Source organism: Lactuca sativa, chromosome 5, assembly GCF_002870075.4.
Source record: "Lactuca sativa cultivar Salinas chromosome 5, Lsat_Salinas_v11, whole genome shotgun sequence".
Lineage (NCBI taxonomy): Eukaryota > Viridiplantae > Streptophyta > Magnoliopsida > Asterales > Asteraceae > Lactuca > Lactuca sativa.
The window spans coordinates 31,999,411-32,019,063 of NC_056627.2; the positions used below are offsets into that span (position 1 = coordinate 31,999,411).

Below are 19,653 nucleotides of genomic sequence, written 5' to 3' on the forward strand. Positions count from 1 at the left end.
CAAAATGCGCTTTTCGGCTCAATAAAGCCCCAAATTGCGAAATTTTTGATTTGGAGGGGGCTGAAACTGCACATTTCTATAAAACAGGGGATTTCTAGTGTACCAAGTCCATTTCAAGGGTCAAAAATGCTTTTCAAATTAAAAAGGGACCAAAGATGCAAAAAATTTCCTTTTTGGGCCAAAATTGTAAAAGTTGCGAAAATGGAGGTTTCAACCGAGAAAATTTCATTTTTGAAGGACTTAAGTTGTTTATCAAGTATGTTTGTGCTAAAAATGTATTTCCAACAAGTTTTGATACTAAAATGTCAAGAAAAATAGTTTAAGGACTAAAATGGAAATTCTTTTATACACAAAGGGTTAAAAGTGTAAATTTTATCCAAGAAAGGGCTTAAAAAGATAAACTCTAATTCTTAAAACAACAAATCCCTTCAGATAAAAATACTAGTACTACGTCTACGGGCGAAACGTAATAATAAATACACCTTCAACAACAAAATCGTTATCAAACGAATTGATTCGGTCTCGAATCAATAACGAATCAAAAATCAATAAACGATGGTACTTCAATACACACGCGGAAAATTCACGAGAATTCAATACACCATCTTTGGGCTCAAAAGTTTCAAATCGTGCTTGTTGGGCCTAGCTAGCCCAATGACAAGATCTTTAGGCCCGAAGGGAACGCGCTTACATGTTATTGGGCGTTATATGACCTAGTTTCGTGTAAAAGGACTTTCAATAGCTTTATTGTGCTGTTGCGCCCCAAGGGTCCTTTGGTACTGCTAGCAAAGTCAAGAAGTCAAATGCAAGTAGGGCCAAGGGCCTTTCGCATTCACGATAGCTTTGAACGACTCTGGGAAATAACGGGAGCTTCGTACCCTCTTTTCTCCTCGGTTGTGGGGCTATGAGAATTCAGGGTGGTTGGATTAAGTGAGTAGTACGGACGAGGCCTAAGGGATCGTTTGTATAGTTGTAAACTAGTCATTTTGATTAAGGCGTGATTATAACGACTCACAACCCGTAATTAATCCAATTTCACCTGGAATTATCGAAAAAACGTCGTATCGGAATAATACTACGTACTTTAATGTATTGGGAAAACATTGGGTTTTCCTGGGAAATTCAACGCTCTTAACTATGTGATATATACAAAGTTTAACCATTATTTATATTCATAATAATCAACAAGCATACTTACGGATCTTCACACTTTTTCTTATATACAACATTTCTTTTTAGAAAATATCAGATTTTCTGTGGTTTTCAAAATTATACAAATCATTTCTTTTCAAACCTTACTTATGAAATCACCAACATTTCATATGTTGACGTTTTCCAAAATACTTCTATTCTCAGGTAATAGGTAAATCGAAGGAAAAATGTACCTAGTGATGTCATGTTGTTTGTTTAATTAGTATCGAACAATTTACGTTTAGGAAATGTAATGTTTTGAAACAATGTACTAAATGTAAACAAAACCGGTTGTAATATTTCAATGCATGGTGATGAATGATGTTATGTTTCATGTATATTCAATGTGATGGTATTCAATTGAGTCACAATAGCCCTCAGACGTTTCCGCCGTCTGGTTCGGGGGGTGTGACAGGTTGGTATCAGAGCTCTGTTTATAGTGAACTAGCATATCTAGCCACACATTGATATGCAACTATAAACCAAAAGAGGGACTAACAAAACTCTGAACAAAACAAGTAAAACATAACAAAAAACACCCTTTCTTGTATTAGGAACGAGAACCTAACACCGAATCAAACAAGATAATGCTAGTATCTCGGTTAATCCAGGACTGTTCTTAGTTATATCAAGGAACGAATGTAGCCTGATCAACTACATTCCTACCAAGGTATCACTACCACACGTCCTGAGGAGATCGTGATAGCTAGGGAACCTAAAAACATACCCCTTTATCACCAAAAAGAGAACGTCTGTTTAGTCCGTACATTAGTTGTAGCATTCTAGGAATGATGGTAGCATATTTACACACTCTCGCAGACAGCATGGCTGGTTTCCATCACCCCGAAGATCCTTACTTCCCTAACCAGGGAAATAACGGATGGATCGACGAAGAGCTGTGGAACCTCACTGTACAGAATGCTGATATCAATGCCTACATATCCAGATTTAGTGAACCATCTCTGTTATGTCTTGGCATGATCACCTCGGAAGGAAAGAAGATTGAGCAATTCATCTGGGGACTAACCTCTCTGATCCAAGGAAACGTGATAGCTGCAAATCCCAAAACTTTCGACAGTGCTAAGAGATTGGCAAAGAAGCTGTATGACCACAACAACAAGAAGGGTGAGAAGCCAGCGGAGGCTAAAGGCAAGAAGGAAGGTGATGGAAAGAAGGGGAAGAACAACAAGAGGAAGGGGCGTCAAGGCCCCGAGACTTCTAAGAAGCAACAGACAGTGGCAGTTAATGCTGCCACCGCACAAGTTCCGGCCACACCACATGCTCCAGCCTCAGCTGCTTCGAATGCTCCTAAACCTTATTCCAGTAATCTTCCCAAGTGCAACAAATGTGGTTTCCATCACAATGGAGAGTGCAAGGAGCTATAGTGCACCAGTTGCAATTGGAAGGGGCACACAACAAGGTAATGCAGGACTTACCCTCCTCAGAATCAACAACAGGGAAACAGCAACAACAACAACAACAACCGCAACGACAACAACATCAACATCGGCGGTAACAATGTAGGGCCTAGCCACACCTGCTATGGGTGTGGGAGGACTGGGCATTTCCGTCGAGATTGCCCTAACAACAACAATCTCGGAAATGGAAGAACAGGAAGGGTGCTGACTATGGGTTAGGGGGAGGCGATTCAGGATCCCACTGTTGTTACCGGTACGTTTCCCCTAAACCACACTTATGCATGCATCCTATTTGACACCGGAGCCGAGCGAAGTTTTGTGAGCAATAAATTTAAACATTTATTAAAACAACAACCCCAGAAGCTCAATGAAACCTTTACGGTGGAAATGGCCAATGGGAAAACCGAATCCACTAGGGAAATCTACACCGGATGTACCCTAACCTTAAATCAACACGTCTTTCGAATAGACTTAATGCCTGTTTCCATTAGGAGTTTCGATGTGATTATTGGCATGGACTGCTTAAGCCCCCACCATGCTGAAATTATGTGTCACGAGAAGGCCGTTCACCTTCACCTTCCCAATCACGAAAAACCCTAGTTATTTACGGAGACAAACCTAGCACGAACCTTCGCCTCATCTCGTGCATCCAGGCACAGAAGCATCTACGAAATAACGATTTGACGTTTCTGGCTCACATAGTGGATAAAACCAAGGAAGAGGTTAGCATTCAAGACATTCCCGTAGCACGTGAATTCCCATACGTATTTCCTGAAGATCTTCCTGGAGTACCCCCACAGAGACAAGTTGAGTTCCGAATTGACCTCGTTCCAGGAGCAACCCCTCTCGCTAAATCGCCCTACCGGCTAGCCCCTGCTGAAATGCAGGAATTGTCCAACCAACTCAGCGAACTCCTGGGAAAGGGATTCATCCGACCCAGCTACTCGCCATGGGGAGCTTCGTTCCTCTTTGTCAAAAAGAAGGATAGATCTTTTAGAATGTGCATCAATTATAGGGAGTTAAATAAACTCACTGTCAAAAATCGCTATCCACTCCCACGAATCGACGATCTATTTGACCAGCTCCAAGGAGCTAGTTACTTCTCTAAGATAGATCTACGGTCCGGATACCATCAACTCAAAGTCCGGGAAGAGGATATTCCAAAAACCGCTTTCCGAACTCATTACGGACATTATGAGTTTGTCGTAATGCCCTCCGGTCTAACAAATGCCCCTGCCGCATTTATGGATCTGATGAACCGAATCTGTCGACCATTCCTCAACAACTTTTTCATCGTCTTCATTGACGACATTCTCGTTTATTCCCGAAGCGAGGAAGAGCATGGCCAACATCTCCGACAAATCCTAGAAACTCTGCGATCAGAAAAGCAATACGCAAAACTCTCCAAGTGTGAGTTCTGGCTCTGTAGCGTGAACTTCCTAGGTCATGTTGTTAGCCAAGATGGAATTCATGTGGATCCCTCTAAGGTCAAAGCCGTTGAAGGATGGGCCGTTCCGACAACACCCACAGAAATTCGTCAATTCTTAGGCCTAGCGGGCTACTATAAGAGGTTCATTCAAAACTTCTCTAAGATTGCCAAGCCACTTACCTCACTTACACAAAAGGGCGTACCATTCAAATGGACGGACAAACAAGAAGTTGCATTCCGAACCCTGAAGCAGATGCTCTGCAGCGCCCCGGTACTGTCTCTACCAGAGGGAACGGAAGATTTTGTGGTCTGTTGTGACGCGTCAAATCAGGGTTTAGGTTGTTTTCTCTTGCAACGTGGAAGGGTGATAGCTTACGCATCCCGCCAACTAAAGACACACGAAGTGAATTATACAACCCATGATCTGGAATTGGGAGCGGTAGTCTTTGCTCTGAAGATTTGGAGGCATTACCTTTATGGTACGAAGTGCACCATCTTCATGGACCACAAAAGTCTCCAGCATATCTTGAATCAGAAAGAGTTGAATATGAGGCAACGAATATGGGTTGAATTATTAAACGATTACGAGTGTGAAATCAAGTACCACCCGGGCAAGGCCAACGTGGTAGCTGATGCATTGAGTCCGAAGGAGTACTCTAATAGTCGTGCGAAAACTCTCTCAATAACCATCCAATCTCACCTAACCACTCAGATCGGGGTAGCCCAGTCAAAGGCCATGAAAACGGAAAACAGAGCAAGCGAAGCATTACGCGGGATGGAGAAGAATCTAGAGGTAAAGGAGAACGGAGTATACTATTTCATGAACCGTATTTGGGTCCCTAAACTTAGAGGATTTAGGGAGGTAGTCATGGATGAAGCTCACAAGACACGATACTCTATCCATCTTGGCTCGGACAAGATGTATTTGGATATTAAACAACACTATTGGTGGCCTAACATGAAGGAAGAAATTGCCACCTATGTCAGTAAATGCCTTACTTGTGCCAAAGTAAATGTGGAGTACCAGAAGCCCTCGGAGTTATTACAGCAACCGGTGATCCCTGAGTGGAAATGGGAAGGGATTTCAATGGATTTTGTGACCAAGCTACCCAAGACGCCGGACGGATTAGACACTATATGGGTAATAGTCGACCGACTGACGAAATCCGCCCATTTCCTGCCAATAAAAGAATCCTACAAGATGGAGAGACTGACGCGTTTATACATTCGAGAAATCGTGAGACTTCATGGAATACCAGTGTCTATCATCTCAGATAGAGACAGTAGATTCACTTCACGTTTTTGGAAATCACTTCAGAAAGCACTTGGAAACCATCTCGACATGAGCACCGCTTATCACCCACAAACGGACGGTCAAAGCGAACGAACCATTCAGACGCTCGAAGACATGCTTCGCGCATGTGTGATTGACTTTGGGAAGTCTTAGGACATCCACTTACCCTTAGTTGAATTCTCTTATAACAACAATTACCATTCGAGCATCAAAGTCGCTCCTTTCGAAGCACTATATGGACGTAAGTGTAGATCACCGTTGTGTTGGGCTGAGGTGGGCGACACCTAGCTAGCAAAGACACTAGCATCGGACAAGGCGCTAACGGGACCGGAGATCATTCATGAAACCACAGAAAAGATAGTTCAAATCAGAGCTCGATTACAAGCATCACGCGACCGACAGAAGAGCTACGCCGATAAACGGTGAAAGCCCTTAGAGTTTCAGGTCGGGGATCGAGTGCTGTTAAAAGTCTCACCTTGGAAAGGAGTCATTCGTTTCGGAAAACGGGGAAAAATGAACCCACAATACATTGGACCTTTTGAGATCATTCCCCGAATAGGTCTAGTGGCGTACAAACTGCAGCTACCCGCTGAGCTAAACATTGTACACCCCGTGTTCCATGTCTCCAATTTAAAGAAGTGCCTATCAGATGAAACACTCGTCATTCCCCTTAACGAGATTGAAATCAACGAGAATCTCTTGTTCGTTGAAGAACCAGTCGAAATCATGGACAGGGAGGTGAAGCGTACTAAGCAAAGTCACATGCCGATCGTGAAAGTACGGTGGAACGCGAAACGTGGGCCAGAATTCACATGGGAACGCGAAGACCAAATGAAGCAAAAGTACCCTCATCTATTCTAGCATTCTCAAATCTAGCATTCAAAAAGAATTTCGGGACGAAATTCCCTCTAACGGGGGGATGATGTCACAACTAGAAATTTTTGTGCCTTGTAACTACAACACTTAAGCCAAATTATGAATCAAAGACATGAGAGCATGTATGATGCATACTCTATAACAACATAATTTCAATCAAACACCTCATACAAGCATTTCAATGTAGTCATTAAGCAATTCGAAACCCTAGAAGTCCTTGTTTAAGTCCATTATGGACTAGGACTTCCTTATTGGGCCCAATGGACCAATAAGCTTCCAATTTGACTACCTTGGGCTTAGAACTCTTAAATGGGCTCTAAATGGACCCACTTTCATTCATTTTAACATTTTGGGCCATATTGGGCCTAGAACGAAATGGATTAATTATATGAACCATTTTGGACCATAATTAACCTAATCTAGCCTAATAAAGCATAAAAATCACATTTATATTTTTATAGGGCCAAAAATCATTCAACCTAACTATAACATGGGCTTAAGGGCAAAAAGCCCAAAAACCTCCTCTCACCCTCCCCATTCTCGGCCCAAGCCCAAGAGAAAGAGGAGTTGACTTTGTGAGTGACACCTCACCATTATTCATGGGACATCCATGCATGAGAACTCAAACATCCATGCACTCACATACTTCCAAGCTTAGCAACTCTTTTCTCATTCTCTCTCTCTTGCTCTCGGCCGATTCCAAGCACACACACACACATTTCACTCACTATTCTCTCAAGAAACTCTCTCATTCTCCTCCATATTTTCGAGATCTAAGGAGCTTTCAAGAAGATATCTCCACAAATTCTTCATCTAAGGTAAGATCAAGTTTAGATCTATGATCTAGATTCTTTTTTTTATCAAAATCTCCTTCTAATCCATGTAAAAATCATGATCACTCTCTTAGAAACCCTCTAAGTTCGAGATCTCCAAGGAAGGTTGCTAAGGCCGAATTTTCTTCTCATTTTCTTCCAAAAACCGAAACCACACCCAAAGGTGAGCTTCATACCCCCTCTTTTTCGGTTTTTATAAGTTTTGCGGGGGAGAATACAAGCAAATGTGTAGATCTATGAGTATATGTATGCCTTGTATGATTTTTATGCGTATATGTATGATCTTATGTGATTGTGATGTTTATACTAGCCAAAAAGAACCTAAAAATCGAAATCTACAATATGATGAATGAAATAAGTAAAACTTATACCATTTCACACTAATCAAGTCTAGAAAAATAACCAAGTTGGTTAATATGAACATTTTTTGGACTTAAAACCCATTTTTGGGCTCAAAATGCTAAAAATACAAAACTAAAGGGCCCAAAACGACAATATATGAATTCTGAAGGTTGAGATGAGTCTAGACAGTTTCTAATGTGTATTTGCTGAATATCAACACTTTTGAGGGGTTAAAAATATGAATTTTAAACATAATGGGCCAAAATGGGCTTTTCGGCTCAATAAAGTCCCAAATTGCGAAAATTTTGATTTGGAGGGGGCTGAAACTGCACATTTCTATAAAACAGGGGATTTCTAGTGTACCAAGTCCATTTCAAGGGTCAAAAATGCTTTTCAAATTAAAAAGGGACCAAAGATGCAAAAAATTTCCTTTTTGGGCCAAAATTGTAAAAGTTGCGAAAATGGAGGTTTCAACCGAGAAAATTTCATTTTTGAAGGACTTAAGTTGTTTATCAAGTATGTTTGTGCTAAAAATGTATTTCCAACAAGTTTTGATACTAAAATGTCAAGAAAAATAGTTTAAGGACTAAAATGGAAATTCTTTTATACACAAAGGGTTAAAAGTGTAAATTTTATCCAAGAAAGGGCTTAAAAAGATAAACTCTGATTCTTAAAACAAGAAATCCCTTAAGATAAAAATACTAGTACTACGTCTACCGGCGAAACATAATAATAAATACACCTTCAACACCAAAATCGTTATCAAACGAATTGATTCGGTCTCGAATCAATAACGAATCAAAAATCAATAAACGATGGTACTTCAATACACATGCGGAAAATTCACGAGAAGTCAATACACCATCTTTGGGCTCAAAAGTTTCAAATCGTGCTTGTTGGGCCTAGCTAGCCCAATGACATGATCTTTAGGCCCGAAGGGAACGCGCTTACATGTTATTGGGCCTTATATGACCTAGTTTCGTGTAAAAGGACTTTCAATAGCTTTATTGTGTTGTTGGGCCCCAATGGTCCTTTGGTACTGCTAGCAAAGTCAAGAAGTCAAATGCGAGTCGGGCCAAAGGCCTTTCGTATTCACGATAGCCTTGAACGACTCAGGGAAATAACGGGGGCTTCGTACCCTCTTTTCTCCTTGGTTGTGGGGCTATGAGAAGTCAGGGTGGTTGGATTAAGTGAGTAGTACGGACGACGCCTAAGGGATCGTTTGTATAGTTGTAAACTAGTCATTTTCATTAATGCGTGATTATAACGACTCACAACCCGTAATTAATCCAATGTCACCTGGATTATCGAAAACAACGTCGTATCGGAATAATACTAACTCAACTACGTAATTTAATGTATTGGGAAAGCGTCGGTTTTTCCTGGGAAATTCAACGCTCTTAACTACGTGATATATACAAATTTTAACCATTATTCACATTCATAATAATCAACAAGCGTACTTACGGATCTTCACACTTTTTCTTATATACAACATTTCTTTTTAGAAAATATCAGATTTTCTGTGGTTTTCAAAATTATACAAATCATTTCTTTTCAAACCATACTTATGAACTCACCAACATTTCATATGTTGACGTTTTTCAAAATACTTGTATTCTCAGGTAATAGGTAAATCGAAGGAAAAATGTACCTAGTGATGTCATGTTGTTTGTTTAATTACTATCGAACAATTTACGTTTTGGAAATGTAATGTTTTGAAACAATGTACTAAATGTAAACAATACCGGTTGTAATATTTCAATGCATGGTGATGAATGATGTTATGTTTCATGTATATTCATTGTGATGGTATTCAATTGAGTCACAATAGCCCTCGGACGTTTCCGTCGTCTGGTTCGGGGGTGTGACAGTCACATATACTTTTAGAGGTCTCACACACTTTCAAGTTCCCTGGTTCCATCTAGGCCCTCCTTGATTCGAGTACGGATCCTCTTCTTTCAGTAGTACGGGCCCATACTACCTTCCACATCTATCCATACTTTCCTCAAGGATTACTTCGGCTTCACCAAGTCCCTTTTACCGATACCCTTTCCACTATCCTCATCCTAGCCTTCCCTAGGGCACTCCCCGACCTACACTCTACCATCAGCTGCACTAGGAGTCCCCACCACCTCCCCCTAACTAGCTTGCGGATACTGTTACATATTCGCTCCTTAGTTAGTTGGAGCTGGCCAGAACCCCCATAGCACAAAGCAAGCAACATTAGTGCATTGAGTAACCAAACCATGCATAACCTATACAGGCCATCCTACTACTGACTAAACTGTCCTAGCATACAACTCATACAACAGGCACATAAGGCATCCTTCCTAGATCCTTAGCCCTAACTAGCATGCACTTTCAAAATCATATATCAGGCACACAAGGCATCTTCCTAGATCCTTAGTCCTATTCTAGCATGCAGTTCTATGAATCAGACCATATAACATAACATAGTAAGTATGGGTATCTTGGGGAAAACTTACTTGAGCCCGGCCGGTCGCACTCATCACATACTTCGTCTTTCTTAAAATTTCTCAATTTACATTTTGGAAAACCATTTTCTTTGTAAAAAAATCTTTTAGTCCCCCGTTTGAGTTCAGACACCCCTGAAGATGTGTCCGAATCCCTCAAACTAGGGCTTGATACCAACTTGTAACGACCCAATTTTCAAGGCCAAAAATTTTATTTGTGAATTAACAAATTTAATAAACATTTTACCAAAACATTGTCGATAAAACATCTCATTACAAAATCATATTGTTGTGTCTCAAATCATAACATCAAAAGTAATGAAAATCAGAGTACAGTCCCAAAAACTCCTTGCGGAAACCATGTGTGTGTGATGCGTTGCTACACTGCCGGCTTCTTCCCCTTCGACGAAGAGGTACCTAAAATCAAAACCAAAACTGTAAGCACAAAGCTTAGTGAGTTCCCCCATCATACCACATACCATACAATATCGTCGGTATCTTTCAACCGGTAACCATCATCAGTATCTTTCAAACGGTAACCTTCATCGGTATCTTTCAACTAGTAACCATCATCGGTATCTTTCAACCGGGAATCATCATCGGTATCTTTGAACCGATATCCATCATCGGTATCTTTCAACCGGAAACTGGGGATTATTTCACCACTACCACTAGCATACAATCAACAGATATAAGCATACAGTCAGGCATATCCGGGTACTGACCTATCCTTTGGTCCTAAGGACCGCTGTCAGAGAAACTAATCCCTACTATATGCATAACATATCATCCAGAAAAATCTCATAACCAGGCCAAGATAATTATCATAAAGACCATTATCTTCTAAATACCCCTTTTTGGTGGGCCGACATTGTGGCCTTAGACCCAGCCCTACTGGAAGGTAACTCGCCTCAATGTCATGTAGTGTTTGAGTTATCCTCGGTGCACAAGTCGACTCCCTATGACTCCTCGATCCCTACACGGCAACCTTCAAGTCAACACACAACACATACAACCCTAAACAGGGTTAGTCCAAGTCCAGTCAAAGTCAACTTCATGTTGACCCGACTCGCCGAGTTGGGCCGTCAACTCGCCGAGTCCCTCACCCTATACTCGCCCTTATCCACGTCTCGAATCGTCGAGTTTGGCATCGACTCGACGAGTTCCTCACTTATATGAACATCGCATGAAACTCATCCGACTCGCCAAGTCCGCCTTCATCTGATGAACAAGTCATGTCCTCGACTCGCCGAGTAGTATGAACACTCGTTGAGTCCACCTTCATCTGATGAACAAGTCCTGTCCTCGACTCGCCGAGTTGTATGAACAACTCGTCGAGTTCATCTTCAATCTTAAGAAGATTGCCTTGGACTCGCCGAGTCTGTTCTAGTACTCGTCGAGTCCCATGAACTCCAGGTCTAAGATTACGTCCAATGCGTTGGGTCACTCTTTCTGTCCGGTTACAACCATTCTAACACTCAACTGGGTCCCTTTGACCCACAACGGTTATGGGACTCAAAGCCTTGGACTCGTCGAAATGCATTGGGTCACTTTTTCTGTCCGGTTACAACCCTTCTAACACTCAGCTGGGTCCTTTTGACCCTCAACAGTTATGGGACTCAAAGCCTCGGACTCGCCGATTCGGTCATGTCCACACTCTAAATCCTCGATTTCTAATGTACAACCTTTGATCAAAAGATATATCCAAGCTTCTAAAATCGATCTAGCACATAAAGTTTCAAACTTTACGTGCTTGCATGCGACTTTGAGCTCAAAAAGACATAAAACAAGCTCTTATGATGCATGGGACCTTTCATGGGTGCAAAAGCAACCCCAAACTGCCTTGTGACTCCTTTAATGACGTGATTCAGAAGCTTTAACTCCCAACCATGTTTGGAAACATGGTTGGCCATCAAAAATGGCTTATAAAAGCCTTAAATCTCCCCAAAGAGGGATCTAAAAAATGAGTGAGCAAGTTAACAGCTTTTTACCTTCAATGAATTGTAGAAGGTGCACAAACTCGGGTTCCCTTGGCCTCTACTTGCTTCCTCAAGCTTTTCTCCTTCCTTCTTAAAACAACAAGCACTAAAATCCACCAACAAAGCTTAGATTACTTCAATAACGGCTAGGGTTTCAATGAGAGGTGTTTTGGGAGCATAAGGGACGATATGGCTGACATAATATGGTTTAAATAGGGCACAAACCCTCAGATTAGGGTTTTTGTCCAGACAGTGTCTACTCGTCGAGTCCGGGGTCCGACTTGTCGAGTCCATCGCTTAAATCCTGCATCCCATCCCGCTTCTACTCGACAAGTTGGTCCTTCAACTCGCCGAGTCCAAGGCCAAAATACAAGATTTAAAACAATTAATAAAAATAAATACGTACCAACAACCAGGTGCTACAGTGTCATACCGATGTAAGATACAATAACACATATTTTCTTAATTCTTCACATCTAAACAATGAGAAAGCTTTTACCATTACCAATAATCATTGAACTTTTACATTTATATGGTGAACACCCAATTACATTGGAGGGGTACGATGATATGTGGTTTGTTGCACTTGAGTCCAAGACGTATAGTTCAATCTGTGAAAAGTAAGTTGTATTGTTATGATGTACATATACTTTGACATCATGTCCATATTGATAACACAGTGGAAATGCAATATTGGGGTGAAAAACATGGTATATATGGTAGTTTATAAGTAAAATTCCTCTACCATAGGAGTTTCATCCTCTTGATGAACCTCGCCACTACGGCTACCTTTGTTTTTCCAAATGTAATTGTTGCTTAATTATGGCTAAACTGATTTCCACCTCTATCATCATGTCCATATTGATAACACATTTGACTTGTAGTATTCTGGTTAAAAAGTGACCTATATGGGAGAGTATATGTAGAATTCCCTTATGATGGGAATTTCCTCCTCCAGATGAACCTCTTGTACAACTATTTCCACTACGACTACCTTTGTTATTCTGACTATAATTGTTGCTGTACTATTGACTGCCCTAATTTCCAACTTTACGTGTGTTATTATAATCACAATCTTGTCCTTCCGATTTCTATTTTTGTTGGAACAAAGAGATAAATTAGGTTGAGATGGGCATGTTTTGGCTGTATTTAGGGTTATGTATTGCTCAATCGGAATTGTAAACTTTTGTTGTAACATCTCTTCATTAAGAAGTAATTTTGTCAATATATCAACATTAAGGAATTTTCTAAAATAAGATGGGAGTTGTCAAGGTGAGAAATTCTTTGGATTCTACACCAAGCCAACCAAGAATACATTGAATAAGTTCTAAGTCTTTAAGTGGTTTTCCTATTGTGGTGAGTGGGTAGGAACTGGTTTTTGGTTGGGAGAAAATAGTTTGATATAGAGAGGTTCATTGGTTTTTTGCAGTTATGAAGACACTCTAGTAGGTTTCTAATTTGGATTGTCGATGTGGAGCCAAATTGTTTAGCCAAGACACTCGACGTCGTAGATCCGTGTCACATGAGTTTAACTAGGGTTGAATTGTTAGGGTAATGTTTCCTTTTATCCAACAAATCAAATATATAGCCTTCTATCATGCTTCATGATAAGGATTATTTTTACCATCAACAAGGGTTTTAGGAGGTAGGGTATAGAATCAACTACAAACAATAGTTTGATGAGCACGAAAAATAGTTTTGAAAAGTGTACTTATATTTACATAGTTGTCTTTGGTAAGATAAATATGAGCCATGATGGCACTTAGCTTATAGAAGATGAGAAAGAGAATGTGAAGATTCAAAGTCCATGGCTATGATTTGCTACCATAAAAGACTATACACAAAAAAATAGTGAAGATAAATGCGTTTTAGAAAGGAGAAAGAGAAGATATTAGTAGAAGAGGTTGAAAATTGAGCATGTATTCCTATTTTCTTATTATGAGTATATATAAAGAACATATAAGGATAAAAAAAAACTACTCATAATTATAGGACTAAACTTATGCCTGAATCAGAAGGCATAAATTGATTATTGACGAGGCTTAGTCGATCAAATGAAACTTATGTGCAACATATTATTTTTGGTTTGGGTCATTTTTAGTCACTGGATTTTTTTGGATTTCTTATTTTGGTCATTATACGTTGACCAACTATAACCTAAACAAAGTATAATGATTAAAATAAAATACAAAAAAAAATCAATGATTAATTATAATATTGACTATGTGGTTCCATTTTATACACCGAGTATCACCGGTTAGAATAACTAAAACGAATAAAAAGAAATAAGTTCAATGATCAATGATAATTTAAAAAAAGTATAATCATCAAAATAAAACACCAAAAAAAATTCAATGACTAAAAGTGACTTAAACCTTAACATTTTTTTAATATATTTAAATTTATTTAACGTTTTTTATTATTTCTTTTGGATTTTTGGTTAAGTTTCTATTTGTTTGGAAACCTTATTATAACGTTTGGTTTAATATAAAATCATTCTAGATATAGAAAGATTTTAACTTTGTGAAAACACAACACTCGTTTTCACTAAACTTGACAAAAAAACGAATTCTTGTGTGTTTCCTCCATTCGACCCTCACTTATCTTGTACAACCTTCGCCTTTCTCTTCTCCATGTAGAAAAACCCAACCAACGAAACAATCGAAAATGCAGAAAAACAAATCGATGCAACATCAATCGACACATGGCGACCCGTGATCGCTTCAACATGAAACAAGTCAGTAACTTTGGTTGCATCCGTGTTTTGACCATAGGCTACCTGGACTTGTTGACTATCAAGCGCGTATGCCCTCACAAAGAACGAAGCAGAAGGGACATCTCTTTCAATTCTCCAAGTGAATGAATTATTTGAAGGGGTGTAAGGCCTTTCAACGATCTTGTGTTGACATGTTTTGTCCTTGTTAAGCTCGTCAACTGTTTTGCGCCATGGTCGGTTTTTCTGGCTAACTGGTGCATAGCATAGCTTCACTTTGATGGTCTTGTAGCTCGAGTCTATGCCCGCTGGGAATGTTTCGTTGAATGCCCATGTGATTGTGAGTTCATCCTCCCCAGCTGTTAGAACTGCAAGATTTGGGGAACAAGCTGAGACTCCAAGTAAGTGTGTGTGTGTGTGTGTGAGAGAGAGAGAGAGAGAGAGAGAGAGAGAGAGAGAGAGAGAGAGAGAGAGAGAGAGAGAGAGAGAGAGAGAGAGAGAACCATGGCCTTTTGGGGAAGAAGCTGAGAGTACAACAGTCTTGTGAAGGGAAGAGAAGGTGACACCATAGCCGCTTGCTACAAAACTGGAAACGATAAGATAACGAACAACACAACCAGCACGAAACTCCATGAAAATTGACTTCTTCAAATCTTGAAGCTCAACGTCAAAAAACTATGGTCGTTGATCACAATACACACGAGTTCAAGCCATTCGCTTTATATATATCACATGCAAGCATATACTAGTATTCTATTCGACAAGGACAAATAAAACTGTCAAGATTTGAGCTTTAAAATACCTACTTTAATTGAACAATGTGTCAAACTAGATGTTATAAAAGAGGGGTGATTTTTACTTAAAACTTGATGTCATTTTAAAACCAAGTTACCAAGTTTAATTGCAGAGCTCAAGTTTAGTACTATGGAGTGAATTAGTGAGCGTAATACAATTTTATTTTTCTTTATTAATATTATAAAGTTTTATGTATTAAATATGATTAAAAAAAAAAAGCCAAATTAGATGTAAAAGGAAAGTATATATAGTCGATATTTATCTTAAGGAACACACTTCATATATAATAGGATGAAATGCTGATGTATCCGGCTTCCACGTAAACACCACCACAAGGTGGCGCGTTTGCCGTCGTGGTTGATAGTGACGTGGCCAGAGACCATGCCTTTTTCCGGCTTAACGACTCCGGATAGCCTTATTTGGTATTTGGTAACATGATTACTTATTTGAGTATAAACTATACATTATTCATTCAAATGTTGACTATATAACTATGTTCGCTAGATAGAAAGACTAAAAACATATTCTTTGTAGTTTGTACGTAGTTTGGTATCAATTTAAATGCTTTTTTTTCAGCTTGTTTTCTTTTTATCAGCTTATTTGTCTGTTTTATCCTTTGAACCTGTTGAAACTTAAAAAACTGGCCCAAAACAATCCAATTTAAATAAGTTAATCAAAATGGTTTCCTCTGCTTTTAACCTGAAAACCGATAAAGCTATTTTAATTTTGAATTAAAAACAACTTAACCATGTGGAAAACCCATTTACTGTTCTTACAAAGAAGAATATCTTGGATAATCTTGGGAAGGTTTGAGAGAGTCAAGATAGAAGAAGTCAAAATTGGCCATATTTTATATGTAAGATGACTCTTAAGCATGCTCAAGGGGTCAGTTATTTTGTCAGTATAAGCTTCTTGTGTTTGGAAGTTAGTTTCTTTGTGTTAAAGTTTTCAAGAATTTTGGATGATTCGGAAAGATTTGGAAAGGGCAAAAATAGAAACCAAAAACGGGGTGAAGAGGATCATCATTGTCAGAATAGACTACACGTCATTTTATTGCCGTCCAACACATGTACATAAAGTATAAGATATACCATCATTTTCATACGTAAGAGAAAAGAAAGAACTATTGTTATGTATAGAAAACACGTAATCTTTTCAGGATACAGGACGTACGCCACATCGTATAGTACTAAATAGAAGAATAGAATTATGATATCGATGAAACCGAACCATTTTTTAGATTTATCATTTATGTATGCTTTGGGAAGAGTTACAAAAAAGTTTCGAACGTGTAATATCATGGAGTTCAAAATTAGAAGTAAATCTGTTCAACTAAACATCTATTCTTCAACAGTTGTAATCCATGGTACGTAGTTTGATAAAGTTATTTGAAAGTTTCTTCTCGTGAACATTTTAGTTAATGAGGGACTAAATTGGTAGCTAGTAGAAGTTTAGCAGTAATTGTCTAAAACAAAAATTGGGGTACCAAAAAATATAATTCAAAAACTCTTATTATAAAATATGATGTATGATAATGTGTGAGAACTTTTATTCTAATATTTATGATGAAATCATTAACTTTTTAATACATATGGTTTATTATTTATACTAACAAAATAAAATAAAAGATGATTTATAATATGAATGCCTATTATGATTGTGCATTATTATATTCATAAAACATATTAAAGTGTTGTTACTAATGCTAAATAATGATAGAGAATAATGAGAGAAATGAGGAATCCAATCATAATTCACAAACTAATATTTAATAATACTTCCTCTTGAATGACGATAGTATCATGCCTCTTAGAACTTTAATAGGTAAAACAACATAGGAAAAACCATTTATTAAGGAAAAAAAGAATACATGATTAACAATAGATATTGGGAACATTTGTCTCGTTCAAAATTTTGCTAAGAAAACTCAATGGGAAAAACATAGTTAAGGAAAAGAATACAATATGTTTCCAACTCCACATAATCATCACATCACTTGATTTCCTTAAAGCACTGCATGCCAATGTTTCATACCATGTTTTCAAATTTGGATGTAGGAAGCGTTTTAATGAACAAATTGGCCAAGTTGATACTTGATTGAATTTTCTGGATGTTGATGTCACGCTCTTTTTGAAGATTATGAGTGAAAAAAAAAACATTATTTTGATAGATGTTTGGTTCTGTCTCCTTTGATAAACCCTTCCTTGAATTGGGCTATACAAGCCGCATTATTTTCATATTGTATGGTTGGAACGTCTCTGTTAGAAGTTAGATCATAATTCTTACGAATATGATGAGTTAAATTTCTTAACCAAATATATTCATGATGTAACAGCCCAAAATTTTCAACAAGTTTAAAGCTTTCAAAAACGAACCAATTATTAATAAAAGTGTTTACAAACTATTATTTCCAAAACGTTATTTAAAATCAGAGTCTCCGAAGATCCAGTCAGTTGTAAAACCAAGGATGTGTAAGGTCACGCCTTCGCCTTGCCATTGTCTATTGAGGTACCTGAAACCATAAACCAAACCGTAAGCACAAAACTTTGTGAGTTCCTTCAAAATACCACGACACAAACAGATAACCTAGCAAACAAAAACATGCATACAAAGCCTTAAGCCTAACTGGAATGCCTACAAGCTTACAGTCTATCTGGTACGCTCATAGAGCCTTTAGCCTGACTTAAACGCCCCACTAGCCTACAGTTTATCTGGTATGCTCACAGAATCTTCAGCATGCTGGTAAGCCTCATCGAGCCTTCAGCCTATCTGGAACGTTCTTCGGGCGTTCAGCCAGACTGGTACACCCCTCAGGCCTGCAGTCTATTTGGGATGCCCTGGGTCTCTTGGCCTTCAGCGCATAGTAGGACTGCCTCAACCCAACCACACACATCATGTCAACATATACATATCAAAAACACATATAAGCCCAGCAAACCATAACAACATATCGATATAAACATTACCGGGTTTGATGACTGACAGCACAAAGTAGTACAGTCTCAACCTACCCACACTAGAACGACATATAACCAATCAACAGACAACCAGGCAGATCTTACAGACCACTAAGCATAGCATCATCCTATACACCGGATAAAGATCTAAAAGATCACTACATAATACCAACATGCGATAAACCAATATATAATCCAAGGGGTCGGCTTTGGTGCCTTTGACCCAAAAGTACAGTGAGGAAGACTCACCTCGCAAACCTGACAAAAGTTGATGAGGTCCCGACTCCGAATCCCAGCTCTCAAACCAACACCTACTCCAACTAAAAGACCAAACACAATCAAACTCCCCAAAATACCCTCAAGGTCCAACTTGGTTAAAGTCAAAGTTAATTGGTCAAGGTCCAAAAGTCAATATCTCTTCCAGCAGAGTACGACCTACGTACCAAGAGAGTACGCCCAGCGTACTCTGATGTTGACCAAAAGCAAGCGTTGGCAACGTGCGCACAGCGTACCACCAGGTACGCCCAACATACGGAGCCCAGTCCCAAAACTCCATTAAGAGCTTATACCATTAATTTCTTACATCCAAAACTCATATCCAAGCCCAAAATGATGTCCTTAGTCATAAAGTTTCCAACTTTATGACTTTGCATGGCTAAAAAGTGCTTAATGTCCAAAACCCTAAGTTATGAACCTAAGAAGACATCACAACTCTTGCATGAAAGGGATAGAAGGGCCAAGCTCACATTTTTATAGTTCATAATAACTTTATAATGGATAAAGTTTCCAACTTTATCCACTAGAATGGCCCTAATGTCACAACTAGGAAATTTTGATACGTTGTAAACACTTAACAAAGAATGACAATGTAGCTAAAACTTGAAAACATGTATGGTGTTTGTTCAATGACAATAAAATTCCATCAAATACCCTATACAACCATTCAAATACTCAACAAAACTTGGAAACCCTAAAAATCCCGGTTTAAGTCCATTTTGGACTACGGTTTTCTTATTGGGCCCAATGGACCAATAAGCTTCCAATTTGACTATTTTGGGCTTAGAACTCTTAAATGGGCCCTAATTGAACCCATTTGCATGAAACTTAACATTTTGGGCCTCATAAGCCTAGAATGGACTAGTTTTTTCTTTAATGGGCCTTATTGGGCCATAACAAATCTAATTAGCCCTAATGGGCCATAAAACTCATACTTTGATGAATATTGGGCCGTAAACCATCTCCAAAGACCAAATTGGCCGAAAATCATCAAAATTGGCCCATAATATGGACTCAAGAACACAAACGACCAAACTATTCTTTTTCGTCTCCTTTTCTCGGCCCAAGTAGAA

General features: G+C 38.9%; 1 protein-coding gene across 1 annotated transcript; it reads right to left on the bottom strand.

Moving 5' to 3' along the window:
* Window positions 1-14,125: 14,125 nt before the first annotated feature.
* Window positions 14,126-15,400, bottom strand: LOC111904853 (high-affinity nitrate transporter 3.1). The gene is made up of 2 exons (XM_023900564.3): window positions 15,056-15,400; window positions 14,126-14,920 (listed from the first exon to the last, which is right to left on the bottom strand). Exons 1-2 carry the CDS (start codon window positions 15,183-15,185, stop codon window positions 14,436-14,438), a joined length of 615 nt encoding a protein of 204 aa, XP_023756332.1. The 5' UTR covers window positions 15,186-15,400; the 3' UTR covers window positions 14,126-14,435.
* Between the last annotated feature and the right edge of the window lie 4,253 nt (window positions 15,401-19,653).